General features: G+C 41.5%; 2 protein-coding genes across 4 annotated transcripts; both read right to left on the bottom strand.

The window, feature by feature from the left end:
* Window positions 1-768: 768 nt before the first annotated feature.
* Window positions 769-19,637, bottom strand: LOC133801448 (glutathione S-transferase zeta class-like). Of its 2 annotated transcripts, none has more exons than XM_062239663.1 (10): window positions 19,481-19,637; window positions 19,299-19,395; window positions 19,158-19,214; window positions 18,977-19,062; window positions 18,808-18,879; window positions 2,021-2,074; window positions 1,846-1,921; window positions 1,614-1,675; window positions 1,406-1,465; window positions 769-1,095 (listed from the first exon to the last, which is right to left on the bottom strand). In XM_062239663.1, the coding sequence occupies exons 1-10, from the start codon at window positions 19,481-19,483 to the stop codon at window positions 985-987; spliced, it is 678 nt and encodes a 225-aa protein (XP_062095647.1). In that variant the 5' UTR covers window positions 19,484-19,637; the 3' UTR covers window positions 769-984. The 2 variants fall into 2 exon arrangements, with proteins under 2 accessions (XP_062095647.1, XP_062095654.1); XM_062239670.1 differs by having other exon boundaries at window positions 19,158-19,228; window positions 19,481-19,620.
* Window positions 15,311-18,791, bottom strand: LOC133801435 (uncharacterized). 2 transcript variants are annotated; one of them, XM_062239643.1, is made up of 2 exons: window positions 18,456-18,791; window positions 15,311-18,052 (listed from the first exon to the last, which is right to left on the bottom strand). In XM_062239643.1, exon 2 carries the CDS (start codon window positions 17,252-17,254, stop codon window positions 15,311-15,313), a length of 1,944 nt encoding a protein of 647 aa, XP_062095627.1. In that variant the 5' UTR covers window positions 17,255-18,052; window positions 18,456-18,791. The 2 variants fall into 2 exon arrangements, with proteins under 2 accessions (XP_062095627.1, XP_062095634.1); XM_062239650.1 differs by having other exon boundaries at window positions 15,311-18,055.
* Window positions 19,638-22,519: the final 2,882 nt, after the last annotated feature.

The following is a 22,519-nucleotide window of genomic DNA, read 5'->3' on the forward strand; positions in this document are numbered from 1 at the left end:
GGATTCTTACCACACAAAAAAGTTCGAGAGGCAAAACTCAACAAGGACAAAATTTCGAGAGAATTTTTTTTTCTATTTGTCCTATTTTTTATTATGTGGCCACTTGAAGCATAGAAACTCAAATTTTGCTTATGTTACTTACGTTTGCTTGTCTGTAGTACATGCGTCTTATTAGCCTTTCAAGCATAAGCTCTAACTCTTTTGGTGAGACTTTTATGGGCTCAAACTCTTGGTCTTCTGATTAAAGTTGTTTCCTCAAATTCTCCTTTCCTAGTTTTGGCAATAAACACTTTCTATGTTTTCCAAATTATATTAAGTCTTATTTTCTTATATTAAAGCTTTATTGTTTAATTTTTTTAGAGCATCTTTTTTTCATGTCAGTTGTTTTGCAGCTCATGAATTGGTTTAGCTGCCCTTAAATTGGACAATAAGCTTAATTGGATAAAAGAATTCCACCATGTAATCTTTTCCTTCATTCATAAAATATTCTGACAAAAAAAAAACAAATGTGTAGGTACGAGGGACAGAGAGAAAGATGAGTGAGACATTAATTGAACAAGTTTAAAGTGATGACTATTGTGCACACAAAATATGCACATATATATAACAATGATTAGGTCTTGTTTTTCAATCTAATATAAATGTGATTGGTTAAAAAAAATGTCTCTATATGTAATATTTTGGTGCATATTTTGGTGCATATATCATTTCTCTATTCTCTAAATAGAGAGAATAACAACGTAAAAGTTTTGTAAAAAACAAAATAAATGCTGTTTTGAGACTTGTTATAATTTGAAGAAAACTTTATTTTACAATGGTAAACCTTGTGAGTGCTCTTAGGCCACAGTCAGAGTGGCCTTAAATGAGGGCCGACACTGCACACCATACCACAAACAAAGACACTATGAGAGCTCTTAGATCTAACTGAGAATCCAAAGCTGTTATTTATTTGCCTTAATTGTTTTATTCTTAACCCGTTGGTCTCTAACAAGTGGTTAAGGAAGGATAATCTGGCTGCTTTTCTGGCATGGCATTTTGAAATGCTGATAGTTGATTGTATGCCTCATTCAGCCGAGACAAAAGAGGGAACTGACTCTGTTCATAGATTGAGTGAGAAAACTTGTCAAATATTGAACACAATACAGAGTTGTGGAGATTATTGTAACAACGAAGAAGAAAATAACTTGGACACATTAACGTAAAGCAAAGATGCCAACGCCATCCGAAGGTAGAGAACAACCCATATGATATTAATTTGCCTATAAACTAATTCATCAAATTCAAAGCTAATGTGATTTGCAAATAGCTTTGACTTGCAAAACATAACATATAGATAAATATATCTAATATGGATATAGATAGAAAAATGTGTATTTTGTAGATGAAATTAGAAATGAAGCAGTACCATATCAACTTTGAACCTTATAATTGCGTTGTATAGTTGGGGTGCTATAAATAAATCCGCCTACAAATAGTGGTTACTTGTCAGTAAATTCAAGCAATAAAAACGTAGAGTTAACTCACTAGATAGCATAAATGATAAATGAAACCAAAAAAATATTAATAACGAACCAATTAAGAAAAGGAAAGAAAAAAAAAACAAAAAATCAAACCAGGAAGACTTCATCTCCAGTTGCATATTTTCCAGCATAATTTTTCAGTAACTCTTCCAGCGCTGGAACACATGGAAATAGCATTCACATTAACCACATTGCTCATTTGGTACAAGTTACAACAAAAATTTAAAGCCACTATCACTATAGGTAACAAATACACATATATCATCACATCCAATAAATATATATATTCCTGTAAAAGTATCCATTTGTCTTAGTAAACACAGACCTGCAAAGCCATTTCCAATAAAATATTTAACCCAAGAATCTCTATCTTCTGGACTAACTCTATCTTCAAGTTGTTTCTGGAAATGAATCAATATCATGAATTAATTATGACTTTTTTTTTATAACAAACCAACGGCAAAATAAAGCAGCAATGAATCCAGATAATTACCACTTACCAGTATTGTCATATTCTGAAGAGGCTGTATGCTCGATGAAACAATGTTGGCAGCCTACATTTCAGCTCATAACATTAATTATTTCAGCTTATCAATACCTTCAACCCAGTATCGTAACGAAACAGAAACAAAATGAAGGATGCATGAGCCATGAGGCATGGAAAGCTAGCAGGGCTGTCTGTTATTAGATTTTGATGATTTCCGAGAAGAAAAACTCTTCATCATGGTTTTCAAAGGGTTCATTTGCCAAATAAACCATGTACTAGAACTAGGTTCTTAAACTATTTACAAACTAATATTTCTCAAACATACTTTTTATTGGAGTATGTGCCTCACCAATTGGTTTTTAGATGGAGTCCATGATTCTTGTTATGGTATCATGAGCCAGATCCCTAGCGGACTTTTAATCCACACAAATCTAAATAGCGAGCCAAATTAAAAAAAATAGAAAATAAGTTGCATGAGATCAGCATAGTAATATTTAATTGGTTTTTAGACAGAACCCCGTAATTCTTGTTACTTTCTTATGGTCAACACCATGCTTACCAAGCTCAATAGTACCATAATCAATTATGCAAAATACTATTTTGCAAAGAGTTTTATATCATATAAGCCTATTTGGCTATTTGCAAATCTTCGTTTTAAATATCTATTTCTCCTAGTTCTCCTTTCTGATACCTCATGGAAAATAACTCATAGTAACCAATTTAAACTCCTTTTATGTGAGCAGTTTATTGATCTGCCAAGATTCAGACTAATAACTACTTGTGGTTACATTACCTAATGGTGAAGTTAAATGAACCATGGAAATAGACAGATGGCATTTGAAAACCATAACTGCGTTCTAGTGATAAGTAAACATAGCTTCTTTGTAATTATCATTATTATTTTCTGAAAGTGTTATAGGTGGGTAACTAGTGAATCATCAATAGACACCCTTTTGCGAAGGAAAAAAGTGTAAGAAAAACATAATTTATATATTACTTGAATAAACGCAATATGATAAATACAATATTTATATCTACTAAATTAAAGATACATAAATATTATAATTACAAATAATATAATATAAATAACTTATAATATATATAACAATATTATAATTATAAATAACTTATAATATATATATAACAATATAATATTATAATTATAAATAACTTATAATATATATAACAATATAATATTATAATTATAAATAACAATATATAAATAACTATAATATAAATAACAATATTATAATTATAAATAACTTATAATATATATATAACAATATAATATTATAATTATAAATAACTTATAATATATATAACAATATAATATTATAATTATAAATAACAATATATAAATAACTATAATATAAATAGCAATTATAATTAATTTACACAATAATTATAAAGAACAAAATTAAAAGCCGAGGCCTGTGTAACACACAGTTTCCTTAAAACAGATTCGCCGCCTCTACGAGGTTTCGACGTCTATCTCCCAGGATACAACGGTGAACGACAAGTAACTCAATTACTTCGCCGAACCAAATATGCCCGAACTCTATCACACTAGAACAGATCTAAGAACTATAAAGAGTAAAAGAGAAAAACAATATTGAGAAATTATATATATCTTTAATCTTCAAAGGAAGATAAAATATATATAAGAATATGTTTTTGGTGTAAATAAAACTAATGCCTCTAATCTCTATATATAGGCTATTCTATGAGACACACTTTTATTCACAAAAGATGTGGGACAAAAACCAATTGATTTTTTCATTCAAAAAAATATCCAACAATCCCCCACATGAATGGAAAAACTGACTCAAGAATAACCAACAGATGGTTTAGACCTAGGTGATAGAATTCAACGTTAGAAACCCGCATAGGATAGGTAGGTGTTACCCTTTGAACCTTCCCTTGTGTAAGTATATTTACTTTACTGGCTGATCAGTAGACGCGATGTCTTTGAACTGTTCTGCCGTTCGTGTAAACGATGATATACCACACACAGGAATCTTCCTGACATATATTGGTTCTCAATATTATGTTCGTTTTGGCCCTGAACATTTCCCTGGTTCTGCAAGAGATATTCTAGGAATTGAGCCCTTATTCAATCCCTATAGAAGCGGCCCATCTTCTCTCTCACATAGGTGATTTTCTTAATTAAGAGTAACCCGTATTACTCTGCTCGACATTTCGACGCATAAGAAATCATTAAAAGCATAGCTTAACCTTTTCCTTACGGTTATCACTGTTTCATCATAGGAATGGACAATGAGGATAACCCCCACAGTGATCCAACATAGTCTTTACAGTTTTAGTTGTCCCTTTGAACCTAGATCTTGGGATCTCCAGTCAACTAGGTGGGGTGTCTACTGTATTGACTTTATTCATTCATGGGCTTTAGACCCATTCCCCTCGATGATTTTTCAACCAACTCTCTATTTAACCCTTTGGTTAGCGGATCCGCAATATTATCCTTTGACTTCACATAGTCAATAGAGATAACTCCAGTTGAGAGTAGTTGTCTAATGGTATTGTGTCTACGACGTATATGTCTAGACTTACCATTATACATATTATTATGCGCCCTACCAATTGCAGATTGACTATCGCAATGTAAGCCAATAGCTGGCACTGGTTTAGGCCATTTTGGAATATCTTCTAAAAATTGACGAAGCCATTCAGCTTCTTCGCCACACTTGTCTAAGGCAATAAACTCAGATTCCATCGTGGATCTAGCTATTACCGTTTGTTTAGAAGATTTCCATGATACAGCTGCACCACCGAGTGTAAACACATATCCACTTGTAGACTTTGAGTCTTTCATATCAGATATCCAATTAGCATCACAATACCCTTCAAGTACTGCTGGATATTTAGTATAGTGCAGCCCATAGCTACGAGTAAATCGTAAGTACCTAAGTACTTTTGTTATTCCTTTCCAGTGGTCAAACCCTGGATTACTCGTGTATCTACTCAGTTTACTAACTGCGTAGGCTATATCAGGTCTTGTACAACTCATTAAGTACATTAGACTTCCAATAATTCTAGAGTACTCTACCTGAGAGACACTCTCCCCTTTGTTCTTGAACAAATGTAGACTTGAGTCTATAGGGGTTCTGGATACACCAGAATCTTCTTTGTTGAATTTCTCAAGAATTTTGTCCACATAATGTGACTGACTTAGAATGATCTTATCAGATGTCCTTGAGATTTGAATCCCCAAAATGACATCTGCTAGACCCAAATCTTTCATGTCAAATTTCGAGTTCAACATACTCTTGATAGATTTGATCATCTTATCACTGCTTCCAACAATGAGTATGTCATCTACGTAAAGACACAAAATGACATAGTCATTATCTGTTTCTTTAACATAAATACATTTATCGCATTCATTGATTTTGAAGCCATTTGCCAACATAGTTTGGTCAAATTTCTCATGCCATTGTTTTGGTGCTTGCTTTAAACCATATAAAGATTTCACCAATTTACATACTTTTCTTTCTTTTCCTGGGGAGGAAAAACCCTCGGGTTGTTCCATATAAATTTCTTCATTTAAATCCCCATTTAGAAAAGCAGTTTTCACATCCATTTGATGTACTTCAAGATTGCGTAACGCAGCAATAGCAAGTATCATCCTAATGGAATTTATTCTCGTCACAGGAGAATAAGTGTCAAAGTAATCAAGGCCTTCACGCTGCTTATAACCTTTAATTACAAGCCGTGCCTTATACTTATCAATTGAACCATCAGATTTCATTTTCCTTTTGAAAATCCATTTAGCCCCTAAAGGCTTACATCCTGGAGGAAGATCTACTAACTCCCAGGTGTGATTTTGAAGTATGGATTCAATCTCACTATTAATAGCATCTTTCCATAAAGAGCCTTCAGTGGAGTTCACAGCTTCATCAAAGCTTTGAGGTTCACCTTCTAGCAAATAGGTCAGAAAATCTGGACCAAAAGATTTTTCTGTTCTAATCCTTTTGCTACGTCTAGGTTCATCCTCACATTCTTGACTTTGATCCTGACTATTTTCAGCAATAGTCTCATGTGTTCGTTTCAACGAACTTGAATCCTCTTTTGATCTAAGAGGAAATACGTGTTCAAAGAACGACGCATTTCTGGATTCCATTATCGTGTTTTTGTGTATGTCAGATATTTTAGACTCATACACCAAAAACCGATAAGCACTACTATTATGTGCATAACCAATGAAAATGCAATCAATAGTTTTTGGACCTATTTTTACCATTTTTGGTAAAAGTACAACCACTTTGGCAAGACACCCCCACACTCTTAAGTATTTGAAGGAAGGTTTCGTTCCTTTCCATAACTCATAAGGGGTCTTATCTTCTTTCTTTTTGGGTATCTTATTTAAAAGATAATTAGCTGATAAGATAGCTTCTCCCCACATGTTCTGCGACAATCCAGAACTAATCAACATCGCATTCATCATCTCTTTCAATGTACGATTTTTTCGTTCAGCAACACCATTTTGCTGAGGTGAATAAGGTGCAGTGGTTTCATGGATGATTCCATTTTTTGCACAGAATTCACGAAATGGTGATTCATATTCACCACCTCGATCACTTCTCAACACCTTAATCTTTTTGTTAAGTTGATTCTCAACTTCGGTCTTATAGAGAACAAATTTCTCTATAGCCTCGTCTTTGCTTTTCAGCAAATACACATAGCAATATTTCGTGCTATCATCGACAAAAGTAATAAAATACTTATTGCCTCCCCTTGTTTGAACAAATTTTAAATCGCATACATCGCTATGGATTAAATTTAGGGGTTCATTATTCCTTTCAATCGTTTTGAAGGAAGACCTTGTTAGTTTTGCCTCAACACAGGTTTCACACTTATGATTTGAATCAATGTGGAATTTTGGTATGTGATTCAAGTTAATTAATCTCCGTAGAGTATCATAATTAACATGTCCTAGTCTACCATGCCAAACATTGGAAGACTCAAGCAAGTAAGTAGAAGAGTTATTAACTTTATTGATAATTGGTTTAACAACCATTACACTGAGTTTAAACAACCCATCAGTTACATAACCACTTCCCACAAACATTCCACTTTTGGACAGAACAACTTTGTCTGACTCAAATACAATTCGGAATCTGTGTTTGTTCAACAGTGAACCAGACACTAGGTTTTTCCGGATCTCTGGTACGTACAGTACGTTGTTCAGAGTCAGCTCCTTTCCAGAAGTCATTTTTAGGATCACACTTCCTTGACCCGCAATTTTAGATGTGGCAGAATTTCCCATGAAAATTTTCTCGCCATTATCTATTTGTTCAAAAGATTTGAACAGACTCTTGTTTGAGCATACATGCCGAGTGGCACCAGTATCAATCCACCACTCCATTGAGTTGGAATTGACTAGGTTTATCTCAGACACCATGACTGATAGATTTATTAGATCAAACTTAAAGAAAATTCTTAGGTTAGCCTGGAAGGGTAAAAAACCCAACCATTCGTGGTCTAGCCTCTCGTAGAATATTTCTATTAAGTATTTATCCAGCCTCAAATATCTCTACTAGATAATTTCCAAAGAACACTAGAAGAAGGGTCTAGCCCCTGCCTCAGCAGTCTAGTTTCTTTGAAAATATTCAGTTCCCAGAACTTCTCTAGTGAGATTTAAGTTCAAACGAACTTTTCGAAATAACAATATCTTTCAATATATAGATATAGAAATATCACTAATAGATATATTCAAATATTATATTTAAACAATAATCTGTTTTAAGATTGTAAGAAAAACATAACTTATATATTACTTGAATAAACGCAATATGATAAATACAATATTTATATCTACTAAATTAAAGATACATAAATATTATAATTACAAATAATATAATATAAATAACTTATAATATATATAACTGTTGGCGCGGTTCTTCGGCAACAGGTAATTAAGAGAAGAAGAGAAAGAGATTAGTACTTAAAAGTAGAACCGCCGCAGATATGAAATCTTTGTGAGAAGAACTAGGTGACCCTAAACACGTTTTTTAAGTGGTTCGAAGGTTAAAATCCTTCTACTCCACTAGTCAATATTATTGATCTTTTCTGGGTAATTGGTTTACAAAATATATAGTTCTTACAAGACTATTTTTTCCAACCTCTATCAATTCCCAGGGTCTCCATATTTATAGGAGAAGGCACCTGGAAATTGGTAGGGAGGTCATCCCGTGACCTTACCATTTGTCATATCAAGTCTGTGATATTCATGATTACTTCCTAAACCTGACACACAAGTGTGGTCTAATCAGTATGGAAGGAGATAATGGGCCGCACGGCCCAACCCATCCGTGGGTGTCTGAATACGCACGTTCCTGCGGCGTGTCCGAGAAGTCAGGGGGATATCGGACACGTGATGGCAGGATTATGCACGTTTATCTTGCGTGTTGACCTCCCATAGGGTCAGAGCTTCCTGAGAAGCTCGCTACCGGAGCAATCCATAACCCGAGCTGATCCTTCAGTGGTCGTCGGATGTTGTTCCCAGCTCCTGGAACAACAAGAAGGAGCAGCAAACTCCCTCCCCTCGAGCTAGAAAGGGCCCGTCCTGAAGATAAAGCCTCTGGCCTGTGGGAGCCTCGGGCTAAATCATGTTTAGTCCGAGGATCGTCCTGCTAAACAGCCCGTGGGAAATCCAGGGCGTACATCTGCCCCCCAAGCTCCTGCTCGTGGTCCATGACGTCAGACATGGGAGACCACAGTTGGAGCTTTTAGACTTCTCCCACAACCCTTCGCATTCCATGCTTTTCGCATGCGTCTAATACGTGGAACGCCGTGGGTGGCGACGGTACATTCTACGAGAACCGCATTAAATGGCCTAGCCTACTGTCCAGCCGTCGTTTCACATTTCGAGTGGAGGGTCTCCCAGGAGCCTTTTACACGTGATCCCCCCTTGTATAAAAAGGGGGTGGTCATCCCACGCACGGACCACCTTACCATTCAGAACCTCTCAAATTTCCTTCTTTTCTCTCTGACCTTCCGAAGAGCAAAACCCTCATTTCCATTGCTCTCATCTTCTCCGTTCACGAAGCTTAAGCGTGCGAGTTCCTTCAAGGCCTTGGAGACTACTGTGCCAATGAAGCCCCTACCCGCGCAGCAACCTCGCTCACCATCCAACCCTACACTGTAAGTCTTCTGTCCCCATTTATTTTTGAAAGCATGCCACTGTAGCCTAGGTAAAAAATTTTACTGTAGCCACATGCAGAGGTTTTCTGGGTCGCGCGGATATGGAGGGTGATGGCCCTTCTTTGATTAGGGCACATTTGCCATGGGACATCGCCTTAGAACATGGGTTCCATGATTCTTTCTTAGGAACAATTTCTGGTAGGATCCGTAGGAACTTTGGGTGCAAAAACCGGGTAGCTTAGGGAATACGCCTTAAAAGCGGTTTTGCCACGCCTTGCCTGTTGAAACTTTCCCCCCAAGGCAAAAAAAAAAAAAATTTCTTACTCTGAGCCATCTGACACACGAATTCCGAGTAATCTGGGATCTGTTGAGGGCATAGGCGCGCGTTCCTAGGAACGCGTGGCACCACTCTCCACGGGCTGGGCTTACCCCAGCTCGTGTACTTAATGCTTGCCTCACTCTCCTGCTTGGGTCGCCTTTTCTAAAGTGTTTTCTTTTGTTCGATAGGCGACCAGATGGCTCCAAAGAGAAATCTGCCACAGAAGAATGTGGGAAGTTCGGCCTCCCAGAAGGATAAAGGAAAGGCGGTGGTAACCAGCTCGCCAATTCCTCACTTTGGACCGGCGGTGGAGAAGCAGGCCGAGGTGGCTCCTGACGCGTTTTTCGAGGCGGAGAGAATCGTCTCGAAGATAACCAGCCAGGCAAAGATCACCAAAATCTTCCTTAACCACAACATTCCTCTGGGGAAGACCTCCGTGATCGCCCGACCTGCTGCGGATGGGGAGAGGAGCTGCACGCCGCTCGACGAGTCGTTCGCGGCCTGGAGCGGGGAACACTTCAAGGCAGGGGCCTTCCTTCCCCTGGATCAGTATTTTGCTGATTTTCTGAACTACGTGGGGTTGGCCCCATTTCAGCTCCTCCCCAATTCCTACCGTCTGCTGGCGGGACTGAGGTATTTGTTCCAAAAGCATGAGTGGGAGGTCCCCACTCCTGCTGATATCTTGTATTTCTTCTGCCTCAAAGCCAGCCCGGACCAGCGGGGGCGAGGCGACGGGTTCTATTACTTAACCCGCTTCCCTAACACAGCAGCAGTGATCGAGCTGCCGAGCCATCCAAACGACTTCAAAGACCAGTTTTTTATGTCTACTGGGTTCCGAAACTGCGATCATCATTATTTCAACCGCCCTCGTAAGTAATCCTCCATTTAGCTCGCCTTTTAACGGTTATCTTATTTTAGCCCGTCCCTTATTCCAATTCTGATTTCGACCAACCTTGCAGCCATCTACTCGAGGACCGAAAAGTCCGTGACCCTCGGGGGTCAATACGACACACTGGCGAACCTGCCTCCCAGTGAGAAAGACTACCGCGTGCTCATGACGGACGAGACGATGGTATTCTGCAAGCTGATTTTCCCAAATCAGACTTTGAATTTGAAAAGGCCCCGGGGGCCTCCCCCAGCCCGCGACAACAGGCCGATCGTCGCGGAGGAGGTCGCAGATGACGAAGGCGAGGAAGAAGGTGAGGAAGTTCCTCTGGTGAGGAACAGGAAGCGGAGCTTGGAGGTCGCCCAGGGGATGATCGAGGAGAGGGCCCAATCCGGAGCAGCCGCGGGTCCTTCCGGTCAAGGTAACTTTTACTTATTTAAGAACGTAGATAGGGCCACTGCAGACCCCCGGCTGGTTAGGTTCAACCCTAGGCAGCTCGTCCATCGTCACCCAAGGAATCCGGACCTGGACACGCTTTTGCTCCACTGCGTTGACCAGCTCGTGCTGGACAACCAAGAGAGTCGGCCCAAGGGTACCGTAGTAGTAGATAATACCCTAGCCTTTAGGTCGGCCATTTTTGAGGAGTACGGGACCAATTTACGCACGTGGCCTGCGCTCCAGAGGGGCGTCTATGCTCCGGGGATTAGGCAGTACGTAGAAGAGTCCAGCCCCGATTCAGAACCGGACCTAGAACCTTCGCCAGTTCGAGAGATAATCGTCCTAGGCTCTTCCAGCTCGGGGGGTAGGGCTCCCTTAGTATTTGCTTTCTTATTGCCTTTATTTCTGTATGATTGCTGATAACCGTGTTTTTTGCTCTTTGGCAGAAGAGATGTCTCAGCCCGGGAATAGTCTGCGGGGCGTTGTGTTTGGTGGGAATCCCCCAGCGGGGCCAAGGTTAAAGAGGCTTCGCGAGTCCAAGAGCTCGACCGGGGTCTCCACCAAATCCCCAGCTATGGAGAAGGGGAGAGACCCGTCATCCCAGGTCGCGGGGGCGAACCTCCCTGTCGCCAGGACAGGACTCATGCATCCGCCACCCCAACGATCTCCACTGGCCGCCCAGGACGGGGTAATAGAGGTCGGGAATCTAGCCGTGGTAGCCCCGGACGTGCGTATCCCGGTCGACCCCCGGGCTCTGGAGAAGATGCCCGAAGCATTCCGGGGTACGGTGTACGAGTCGGCCAGCTACGCCGTCAGCCACTATTACAATATCAGGGAGAAGGAGCTCCGGGCCATCGAAACAACGAGCCCGGTCCTAGTTATAGAGTCCGCTATGGACATGACTTTAACGGTAAAGTGCCCCATTCTTTTAAGGCTTTGACACTCACACGCCGCCTTTCTCCTTCCAGTTTGCTAATTTATCACTCTTTTCTTGCAGGGCATGGCTGCCGCCTATAGAGGCATCGTTAGGACCAAGGCCCAGCTCGAGGGTTTGGAAGCAGATCGCCAGACTGCCCTCCAGGAGTCTCAGGAGGCGAGAGACGCCTTGGCGGCCTCAAAAGCCGAGCTAGAGAAGGTCCGCTCGGAGAACCAAGAGCTTAAACGCTCCCTGGCCGCATCCGAGCTAGAGAAGCTTCGCTCCGAGAACCTAGAGCTTAAAAACTCCCTGGCCGCATCGCGGGCAGACCTTGAGGTGGCGAAGGCCGAAGTCCAGACCTCCCAGACCGCCCTGAAAGACGAGCGGGTCGTGTCGGAGCAGTCCTTACAGGACCTATTCTATCACTGCTGGTCCCACAATCCGGACGCGGACTTCTCCTTCATGCCGCCGGACCTCTGGGCATTCCTGTTGCCGCGGCTTCAAGCCCGCCTGAATAAGGAGGCTCCTCCATCGGAGACTGGAGAGGCCTCTGCCGCGGCGGAGCAGGGTGAGACCACGACCTCCAAAGGGCCAGCTGATGGGGCTTAGGATGCTTCTTGTTTTCGTATTTTGAACTCCCTTTTTTTTTATTGTAATTCTCTTTTTTATGTGAGGCGTTTCCGCCTCGAGACAATTTGCTCAACCAGTTTTACATATATATTTTCATGCATTTGGTCATAATTTATCTCTTTATTTTTATGAACGTAGTTCGAGTTAACTTTATCCGTATCCCGGGCTCTTTAAAGAAGAACCTCGGTCAACAAATTTTAGCTAACTCCTAAGTTTTATGACCTGGTTAAGACCAGGAGCTTATTTTGAAAAAACTCAGATCGCGTCAACTTTTATCCGTATCCCGGGCTCTTTAAAGAAGAACCTCGGTCAACAAATTTTAGCTAACTTCTAAGTTTTATGACCTGGTTAAGACCAGGAGCTTATTTTGAAAAAACTCAGATCGCGTCAACTTTTATCCGTATCCCGGGCTCTTTAAAGAAGAACCTCGGTCAACAAATTTTAGCTAACTTCTAAGTTTTATGACCTGGTTAAGACCAGGAGCTTATTTTGAAAAAACTCAGATCGCGTCAACTTTTATCCGTATCCCGGGCTCTTTAAAGAAGAACCTCGGTCAACAAATTTTAGCTAACTTCTATCCGTAGATAAAAATTAACACCTAAGTCGTTAAGGAGACCTGGATATATCCGGGTACCATATGCCCCTCAAGTAACTGGGAAGGGTCTTTCGTTGTTACTTTAAAATTACCCTTGCAAATTACCCTTGCAAACATTTGATTTTTATTTATACATGGGAGGTGACCTTCTAGGTCTTACACATGTTTATTGATAATATTTCTTTAGGTGGATTGCATTCCAAGTCCGCGGGACCGCCCCTCCACCAAGTCGAGCTAATTTATACGTCCCTTCTTTGATGACTTCGATGACCTGGTATGGTCCTTCCCAGCTTGGTCCCAGAACCCCATCTTTGGGATCTTTCCCGGCCAGGAAAACTCTCCTCAAGACCAAATCGCCGACGCTAAAGGCACGTCTTTTGACCTTAGCGTTGAAGTAGCGAGTGATTTTCTGTTGATAATGGGCGAGCTGGAGTTGTGAATCCTCTCGCCTCTCATCCATCAAGTCTAAGGAGTGGCATAGGAGCTCGTGGTTCTTGTCCTGTTCGTAGGACCGGACCCTGTGCGACAGGACCTTTACCTCCACGGGGAGGACCGCTTCACTTCCAAAGGTTAGGGAGAAAGGAGTGTGACCCGTGGGAGTCCGATGTGAGGTCCTATAGGCCCACAGAACTTGGGGGAGCTGTTCTGGCCAGATCCCCTTTGCCTCATCTAGCCTCTTCTTGAGGCTTGCTTTCAGAGTTTTATTGACAGCTTCGACCTGGCCGTTCGCCTGGGGATAGGCCACGGATGAGAAACTTTTCACAATTCCGTTCTTTTCGCAAAATTCGGTGAACAGGTCGCTGTCAAATTGAGTGCCATTGTCGGAAACGATCCTTTTGGGTAGGCCGAATCGACAAACGATGCTTTTAACCACGAAGTCTAGCACCTTTTTCGATGTTATTGTCGCCAACGGCTCTGCTTCGGCCCACTTTGTGAAGTAGTCAATGGCTACCACGGCGTAACGGACCCCGCCCTTTCCGGTGGGCAGGGCGCCTATTAGATCTATGCCCCAAATGGCGAAGGGCCAGGGAGACGATATCATTTTTAGCTCGGCCGGGGGTGCTCGTGCAACCGCGGCGAACCGCTGACATTTGTCGCACTTTTTTACGTATGAGATCGAGTCTTTGGACAGAGTCGGCCAGTAAAAACCCTGCCGAAGGATCTTCAAGGCCAGGCTTTGCCCCCCAGTGTGATCTCCGCAGAATCCGTCATGAACTTCCTGCAGGATGGCCTTCGCCTCACTTGGAAGAACACACCGGAGGAGAGGTAATGAATGCCCACGTCGGTACAACACCCCCTCGACTAGCGTATATCTCGGAGCTTGATAAAGGACTCGCCGTACGTCGTTGCGCCCTTCGGGTAACTTGCCCTCGACGAGGTACTCAACAATGGGAGTCATCCAGGTCGGCCTGATGTCAATCATCTCAATATTCTCTCGATCTCCGTCTATGCTTGGTTTGTCCAAGAACTCAATTGGCACCAACCCCAGGGTTTCTGCCTCCCCCGAGGTGGCGAGCTTGGCGAGAGCATCTGCATTGGCGTTCTGCTCCCGAGGTATCTGCTCGATCGACCCTTGCCCAAACGTAGATAATTCGGATTTTACCTTAGCCAAATAAGAGGCCATCTTGGGACCCCGCGCCTGATACTTGCCTAAGACCTGATTCACCACGAGCTGGGAGTCGCTGAAGCACTGGACAGAGCTTGCCTTTAGCTCGCTAGCTATCCTAAGTCCGGCTAACAAGGCCTCGTACTCTGCCTCGTTGTTGGACGCCTTGAACCCGAATCTCAGCGCCGAATGGAATCTATGTCCTTCTGGGGATATCAGAATAATTCCGGCCCCGGAGCCGTTCTCGTTAGATGAGCCATCAACGAAGATCCTCCACGATGAGCCTGAGGATGTGAGCTGCTGTGAATCTTCTGATGGGATCTCACGGAATCCCGCGCATTCTGCCACGAAGTCGGCCAAGGCTTGACTTTTTATGGTAGTTCGGGGAGTATAGAAAATCTCGAACTGACTGAGTTCGACCGCCCACTTTAGCAAGCGTCCCGAGGCTTCAGGCTTTTGCAAAACCTGCCTTAGAGGCTGATCGGTCATGACGTGTACAGAGTGGGACTGGAAGTATGGCCTGAGTTTTCGCGAGGCCGTGATTAGGCAGAACGCCAGCTTTTCCATCAACGGGTACCTTGACTCAGCTCCGAGGAGTCTCTTGCTGATGTAATAAACCGGTTTCTGAGCCCGGTCCTCTTCTCGCACCAGAACGGCACTAGCTGCGTCCTCAGTCACGGCCATGTAGAGGAAAAGAGGTTCTCCTACCCTGGGCTTTGATAGCACAGGTGGCTCAGCCAGGTGCGTTTTTAGGTCGAGGAATGCGCCCTCGCACTCTTCTGTCCATTCGAACTTCTTGTTTCCGCGGAGCAGGTTGTAGAAAGGCAGGCACTTGTCGCTACTACGATCTCTGTTCCCGCCCCAGCGGGCTTCTCGAGGACCTGGCTGGTCCCCGCGGCTGAAGCTTCAGCTTCCTCCAAGTTTATCCATTCTTGGGCTCTGTTAAGGAATTCACTAACTGAGCTGACCCCCCTCCTTTGAATATCCTTCCACAGATCTCCGCCTACTAGGATCCCGGTCCTCATAGCCATGAGTTTGGAGCTGTCGTCGGCATCTCTGGCTCGAGCAGCGACATTTGCAAATCTGCTCAAGTAGGCTTTTAGCGTTTCTCCAGGTTGCTGTCTCACGTTAGCTAGGGAGTCGGCCTGGACCCTGGCGGCCTCAGAGGCGCGGAATGCCCTCTTGAAGTCAGCCGAAAAGGTCTTCCAGGAGCTGATTGACTGCCTTTTACTTTGTTTGAACCACTGCCTGGCAGGTCCAGTTAGGGTGGAAGGAAAGATCAAGCAACGAAGCTCTGGCCCGATGTTATGAGCCATCATTAGGGTGTTGAACATCCCTAAGTGGTCAGATGGGTCTCCATCCCCGTTGAACTTTGACAAGTGAGGCATACGAAAGCCAGAAGGGTATGCCGTTGCTGCTATGTTGGGGGCGAAGAGCTCCATCTCATCCCCTGAATCATATTCGTCTTTTTCTTTCTCTGACAGGAGCTTCTTCATCAGCTCCTCCATTTGAGCTAAGCGCTCTAAGGTTTTGTCCTGAGATCCTGGGTTATTCCGGGGCTGTTCAACAGCTCCGGACCCGTTGTACATATTAGGCGGGTTATTGCCCCTCCTATCTGGAGATAGGTCATTTGGGGCATTCCCGCCATTACGTACTTCGGATCGGACCCCAACTGAGCGGGCCTGGCTACCATCCCTAACTCGATCCTCTCTGTGAGAGTTGAGGCGATCTCGAAGGTCGCCTCCATGGGTATTATGGTGACTTTGTGCTGAACTTAGTCGCTGTCGCAGGTCTCCTCCTGAAAGATCACTCCGTGCACTACCGGTCCTGTGACTCCTGCTGGACAGGCTCGATGTGCGTCTTTGGCGGCTCCGACCTGATCCTTCTCCCGGCACCCTGCTGCGCCGGGAAGGCCCGGCCGATGGCGGGTCTCTCCTACTATTTATGTAGGCTGGGATGTCTCGGATGGTTTGAGGAGACGGGTATCTGATGGGAGAAGGAGGATGCCTGACCGGAGAGGCGATCCTAGTGCCGTCTGGACGGACTAAATTTGGTGGGGGCCTCTCGGCCCTGCCAACTTGATGGTTTCGCGCTGGGCGATCTGGGCGAGGAACTAGACGCTCTTCGGGGACGGGCTGACGTCTCCGGATCTCCTCGGCCCTCCTTTGGGAATTTCCCCTATCTCTTCCGGGTGTCCTCGAGGAAGGCTGAGAGCTAGGGGTTGATGTCCTAACCGAACGGCTGTATCGCTGCGGTTCGGTCTGAGGCATTTCCCTGAAGTTCGCCTCTTGATGGCGTGATGAAGGGGTGGAGTTGGCTGCAGGGAGTCTACCCGAACGGCTATACCTGGATCGATTACTCCGGCGAGACTTAGGAGCCTCGCCTTGCCTCTCTCCAACGTTACCGTTGGTTGTGAGAGGGGGTAGTCGACTCAGAATATCCTGGATTTGCTGACCAGCTGCTGCTAGCTGGCTCCTCAGTTGAGCATTCTCCATCTCCACCGCAGTATAATAACCTGGATTCGGATTAGGCGGCCGGGGCGTCGAACTACCAGTGTCGTCTTGGCCGGCCGGCTGCTTTCCTGGCCTTTGCTGGACTTCAGGAACTTGCTCCTCGGGGAGGGCAACATGGCGGGCCTCCTGCCCATCATGCTGTTCTGTCTCGTTGCCATGTTTGGATCGAGTGGTCACCATAGTTGTATGTTTGTGGTAGTACTAATTGGACTTGCTCTCAATGAAAGCACCAAACTGTTGGCGCGGTTCTTCGGCAACAGGTAATTAAGAGAAGAAGAGAAAGAGATTAGTACTTAAAAGTAGAACCGCCGCAGATATGAAATCTTTGTGAGAAGAACTAGGTGACCCTAAACACGTTTTTTAAGTGGTTCGAAGGTTAAAATCCTTCTACTCCACTAGTCAATATTATTGATCTTTTCTGGGTAATTGGTTTACAAAATATATAGTTCTTACAAGACTATTTTTTCCAACCTCTATCAATTCCCAGGGTCTCCATATTTATAGGAGAAGGCACCTGGAAATTGGTAGGGAGGTCATCCCGTGACCTTACCATTTGTCATATCAAGTCTGTGATATTCATGATTACTTCCTAAACCTGACACACAAGTGTGGTCTAATCAGTATGGAAGGAGATAATGGGCCGCACGGCCCAACCCATCCGTGGGTGTCTGAATACGCACGTTCCTGCGGCGTGTCCGAGAAGTCAGGGGGATATCGGACACGTGATGGCAGGATTATGCACGTTTATCTTGCGTGTTGACCTCCCATAGGGTCAGAGCTTCCTGAGAAGCTCGCTACCGGAGCAATCCATAACCCGAGCTGATCCTTCAGTGGTCGTCGGATGTTGTTCCCAGCTCCTGGAACAACAAGAAGGAGCAGCAAACTCCCTCCCCTCGAGCTAGAAAGGGCCCGTCCTGAAGATAAAGCCTCTGGCCTGTGGGAGCCTCGGGCTAAATCATGTTTAGTCCGAGGATCGTCCTGCTAAACAGCCCGTGAGAAATCCAGGGCGTACAATAACAATATTATAATTATAAATAACTTATAATATATATATAACAATATAATATTATAATTATAAATAACTTATAATATATATAACAATTTAATATTATAATTATAAATAACAATATATAAATAACTATAATATAAATAACAATATTATAATTATAAATAACTTATAATATATATATAACAATATAATATTATAATTATAAATAACTTATAATATATATAACAATATAATATTATAATTATAAATAACAATATATAAATAACTATAATATAAATAGCAATTATAATTAATTTACACAATAATTATAAAGAACAAAATTAAAAGCCGAGGCCTGTGTAACACACAGTTTCCTTAAAACAAATTCGCCACCTCTACGAGGTTTCGACGTCTATCTCCCAGGATACAACGGTGAACGACAAGTAACTCAATTACTTCGCCGAACCAAATATGCCCGAACTCTATCACACTAGAACAGATCTAAGAACTATAAAGAGTAAAAGAGAAAAACAATATTGAGAAATTATATATATCTTTAATCTTCAAAGGAAGATAAAATATATATAAGAATATGTTTTTGGTGTAAATAAAACTAATGCCTCTAATCTCTATATATAGGCTATTCTATGAGACACACTTTTATTCACAAAAGATGTGGGACAAAAACCAATTGATTTTTTCATTCAAAAAAATATCCAACAAAAAGAACAGAGAGAAAACTTACCTGCAAATTAATGGCTTTTTTCTTAAGATCAGAAGGCAATAGTGGACGGTGAGGGTACTTCTCATCCAAATACTGAACAAATTTCGGATTAACAAAAGTTAGTTTTGCTATTTCATGAAAAACACTACAACTCTAGAGTCTAGACTAGAAGAGTAAGTCAACCTCTCACCAATAAGATAGCTAATGAGTCAGATAAAACTATGTCTTCATCCACCAGCACAGGTACAAATCCAATCGGGTTGAGCTGCAAAAATTCTAATTGAACCACACCCAAATCCCAAATCACCACCACTTTAATAAATTATCATACAAAACGAATCAGATTAATCAATAAAACATAATTAAGAAACCTGGACTGCGATGCTCTCCTTTCTCTAAGTTCACTGCTTTGTACTCGTAATTCATCCCTACAATTCCAAATCTTTTGGGATAATTTCAAATGAATGAATCAACAACGTAGGAGTAATATTATAATTGATAGTGATGGTCACCTTTCAAATTGAGAGCGATCCTGACCCGGTACGAACAAGAGCTAATCCAGAAGGAGTAGAGCTTCAACTTTGGTTGGTCTTGCTCATTACTGCTTGCCTATTTCACGATTGTTTAAATTTATAACCAAAAAAACAGATTGAAACACAGATAAAATTAAAATGAAAGAAAGTTGGGCCCTTACCATAGCTTCTCAAAATCAGCAACTGGAGTGGAATAACGGGTAAATTAAAGAATGAAGGAGTGTTTGGTATTGACTTGTCTTCTTTAGTCCTATTATTCTTCTCCTTTAAATGTCCATCTTAAATGGTCATTGCTCACGTACAAAACCAGATGACTGGCAAGTTCAGTTTCTGTAACAATGACTTCTAAAGCCACGCGTACAATAAAATCTCATTTGTGACAATGACTTAAGATTTTATTATACCGAAAACGTAAGCTTTAATATATAACAGTACATCTATTCTATTTTTATCAGTTACTCTATATTTTTTAAATATTATATTTATAACAATTATTTATTAGTTAAAGCCATAGAAAAAAAAATTAAAAATGAAAAAAAAAAATAATAAACAAATAGCTAATAAAAAAGAAATGAAAAAAAGGATAAAAAAATATTAAAATAATATATACATTCAAGATTGAAACTTAGCTATATCTAACTTTAAAAATATTGGTATTTATACAAATTAATTATACCTAAATATTTAGAGCATCTGATGGAGAATGATTTTAAGTCTTTTACTAAATTTTTTACATATTAGCTAATTTTTTTATATATTGGCTACTTTACATGAGTGATTGGGAGTGCTCTAACCATATTAAATAGGATAGGTCCAATAGATCAAAATTATATACTAATTTTTACATCAAAATTATATTATTATAATTATACATGATAAATATTTAATAGTTAATATTAAAATATTTTGTCAATACAAAAAAGGTCTGTGTTTAATTTAAATTTTAAGATGGACCTTTTGTTTAAGAAAATTATGTATGGACTCTTATGTTTTATAATTTAGTTAAAAATGGCCTCATGAGTTTAAATTTGATCAAAAAAAGTTAAATAAGACCAAAATACTCTTAATTTCTATTAGTTAATCTATTGAACATAATTATTGAATTTTAAATTTCTCAAAAAAGAATTATTAAATTTTAAACTAAATAAAAAGATTTTAACCAAAAACCAAAATTAAAAAAAATATTGAGGGGAACATATGTGTCATCGTTCTTGTTCTTCCTTGCATTGCCAATCCCCTGGTCATTAGTATTGTTCTCTTTATGCTTGTTGTCGTTCCAAGCTCCCAAGGTATTCGCCGAATGAGGATTGCAGGTGCTCGCTTGGTTATTTCCAACCAATCCAGTTTGGGCATTTAACGGCTAATTTCATGAATTCTTTCATGTTGTGGACTCCTTTTTACTATAGGTCTACCCACAAAAGACTTTGAGCACTATTCTTGCTCGCAATGCCATTAACTTGGCACTCTCATCTACCTACCTAGCTTGAGCTACTTCATCAGTATACCCCTGAATATATTTTTCAGAGTATCTGTGGATTGTTGTTTAACATTAGCAATGGTATTTATCGCGACTGTAACATCCTAAGCAGCCATAAATTGATTCTTAAAGTTGGAAGAGAGTTGGGTAATCAAATGCTTCTTATATTTCTCAAACCACTATTTTTCAAGTCTAGTAAGGGTTGCTAGGAAACAAGTACATTGAACATCTACATTTAGTTGGTGGAGTCTCATCTGAATATTAAACGTACTCAAATAATCGCTCGGGTCGGTTGATCCATTGCAAGTCAGAATGTGGGGCATTAACCACACTGCGAGTGGTGTGTCGACAAGATGGGGCACAAAGGGCTCGAACTCTTCCTCGGTATTAGAGGCACACCCTTGTGTTGGAAAAAAAAAAAAACCTATTCATCTGGCATTTATGGCAGCCATTCAAGCTTGTATAGGGTCTAGTTGCTCGACATATTAGAGTTAGAGTTAGTTAGCAATTATTGGAACTTCATCTTATCGAGCATTCAGTTGGAGACCCTCATTTCGAGTTGCACCTCAATTATTATAAGGGTTTCTTTTGTAACGTCCTACTAATACAGGGTTGTTACACTGTGTGTTTAAAATAGTACTTAATTCGTTAAGTGAGTCATTTGGACTTAAAAGTGTGATTAAGATTAATAAATATGTTAGGTACTAAAATTTTGGCCAAAAGAGTAGTACTTTTCATTAAGAGAGTTTTGTAGGTACATGGGATAAAAAAAAAGGTTTATAAACTCATACAAGACAAACAAATACAAACTAGTCGTCCTAAGCGGCAAAATGATCGACAGATCTAGATCCACAAAAAATATCTCGATCTTGGTGACTGAGCAGGCCGCACATGTACACAACGCCCCTGAAGCTCTCCAACTCATGGTTGGTCTAGCTTTTATTTGCCCTTACCTACACCATGTAGCACCCGTAAGCCAAGGCCCAGCAAGAAAACTCAATCAAGTAAGACAGATATTCAGATAAGCATTTATATCAAATATATGCTTTATAAATCATAACCATATTTATGTGGATAATTCAACAAGTATAACGATCCATGCCGAATAGATGCACACCGCACCCCTGTAATGGTCCCACTACTCGGATTGGCCCCGGCACAGCGGCCTAACCCCGCTACTACGCCCCTACATTACCCATGTAGTGGCGGTGAGGACCTCAAGGCCATTGACAGCCTCTCGGTCGATCAATTACAAGCAGCAACCAATCATTACAAACGTTTCTAACAACAAATGTTGATATACAGCAACCATTTACTTTAAACAGATTCACAACATGTCATACGCGTGTTTGATAATCAAGGGTTCAAGCTCTACACTCGGTGCATGTGCCAGTTTTCTCACTTCAAGTCCTGAGCGATAAGGTTAAGTGACAACAAGCACAATCTTTTCCTCCCGAGCCTTGCGGTACCTCTAGTCACGACATATTAAGGAATATCCATCAAGAACTAAATCAATTAAGAGCTTTAAGATCGAGCCATAGCCCTCGGGACCTTGAATTACACTAAACTAGGTAGTGGAATCGTTCCTGAGCCCTCTGCTTTGGATTCCCAAAGCCCAAAACCAAGATACCCTAACAATTGCTTTAGCGCTGCGACGCCCCTCGGCAGCGTCGCGACCCCACAATGGACCGAGAAGTTCCCTAGGAAAAACTTGCATTTTGAG

The sequence above is a fragment of the Humulus lupulus genome, chromosome 1 (genome assembly GCF_963169125.1).
Source record: "Humulus lupulus chromosome 1, drHumLupu1.1, whole genome shotgun sequence".
In the NCBI taxonomy this organism is placed as follows: domain Eukaryota; kingdom Viridiplantae; phylum Streptophyta; class Magnoliopsida; order Rosales; family Cannabaceae; genus Humulus; species Humulus lupulus.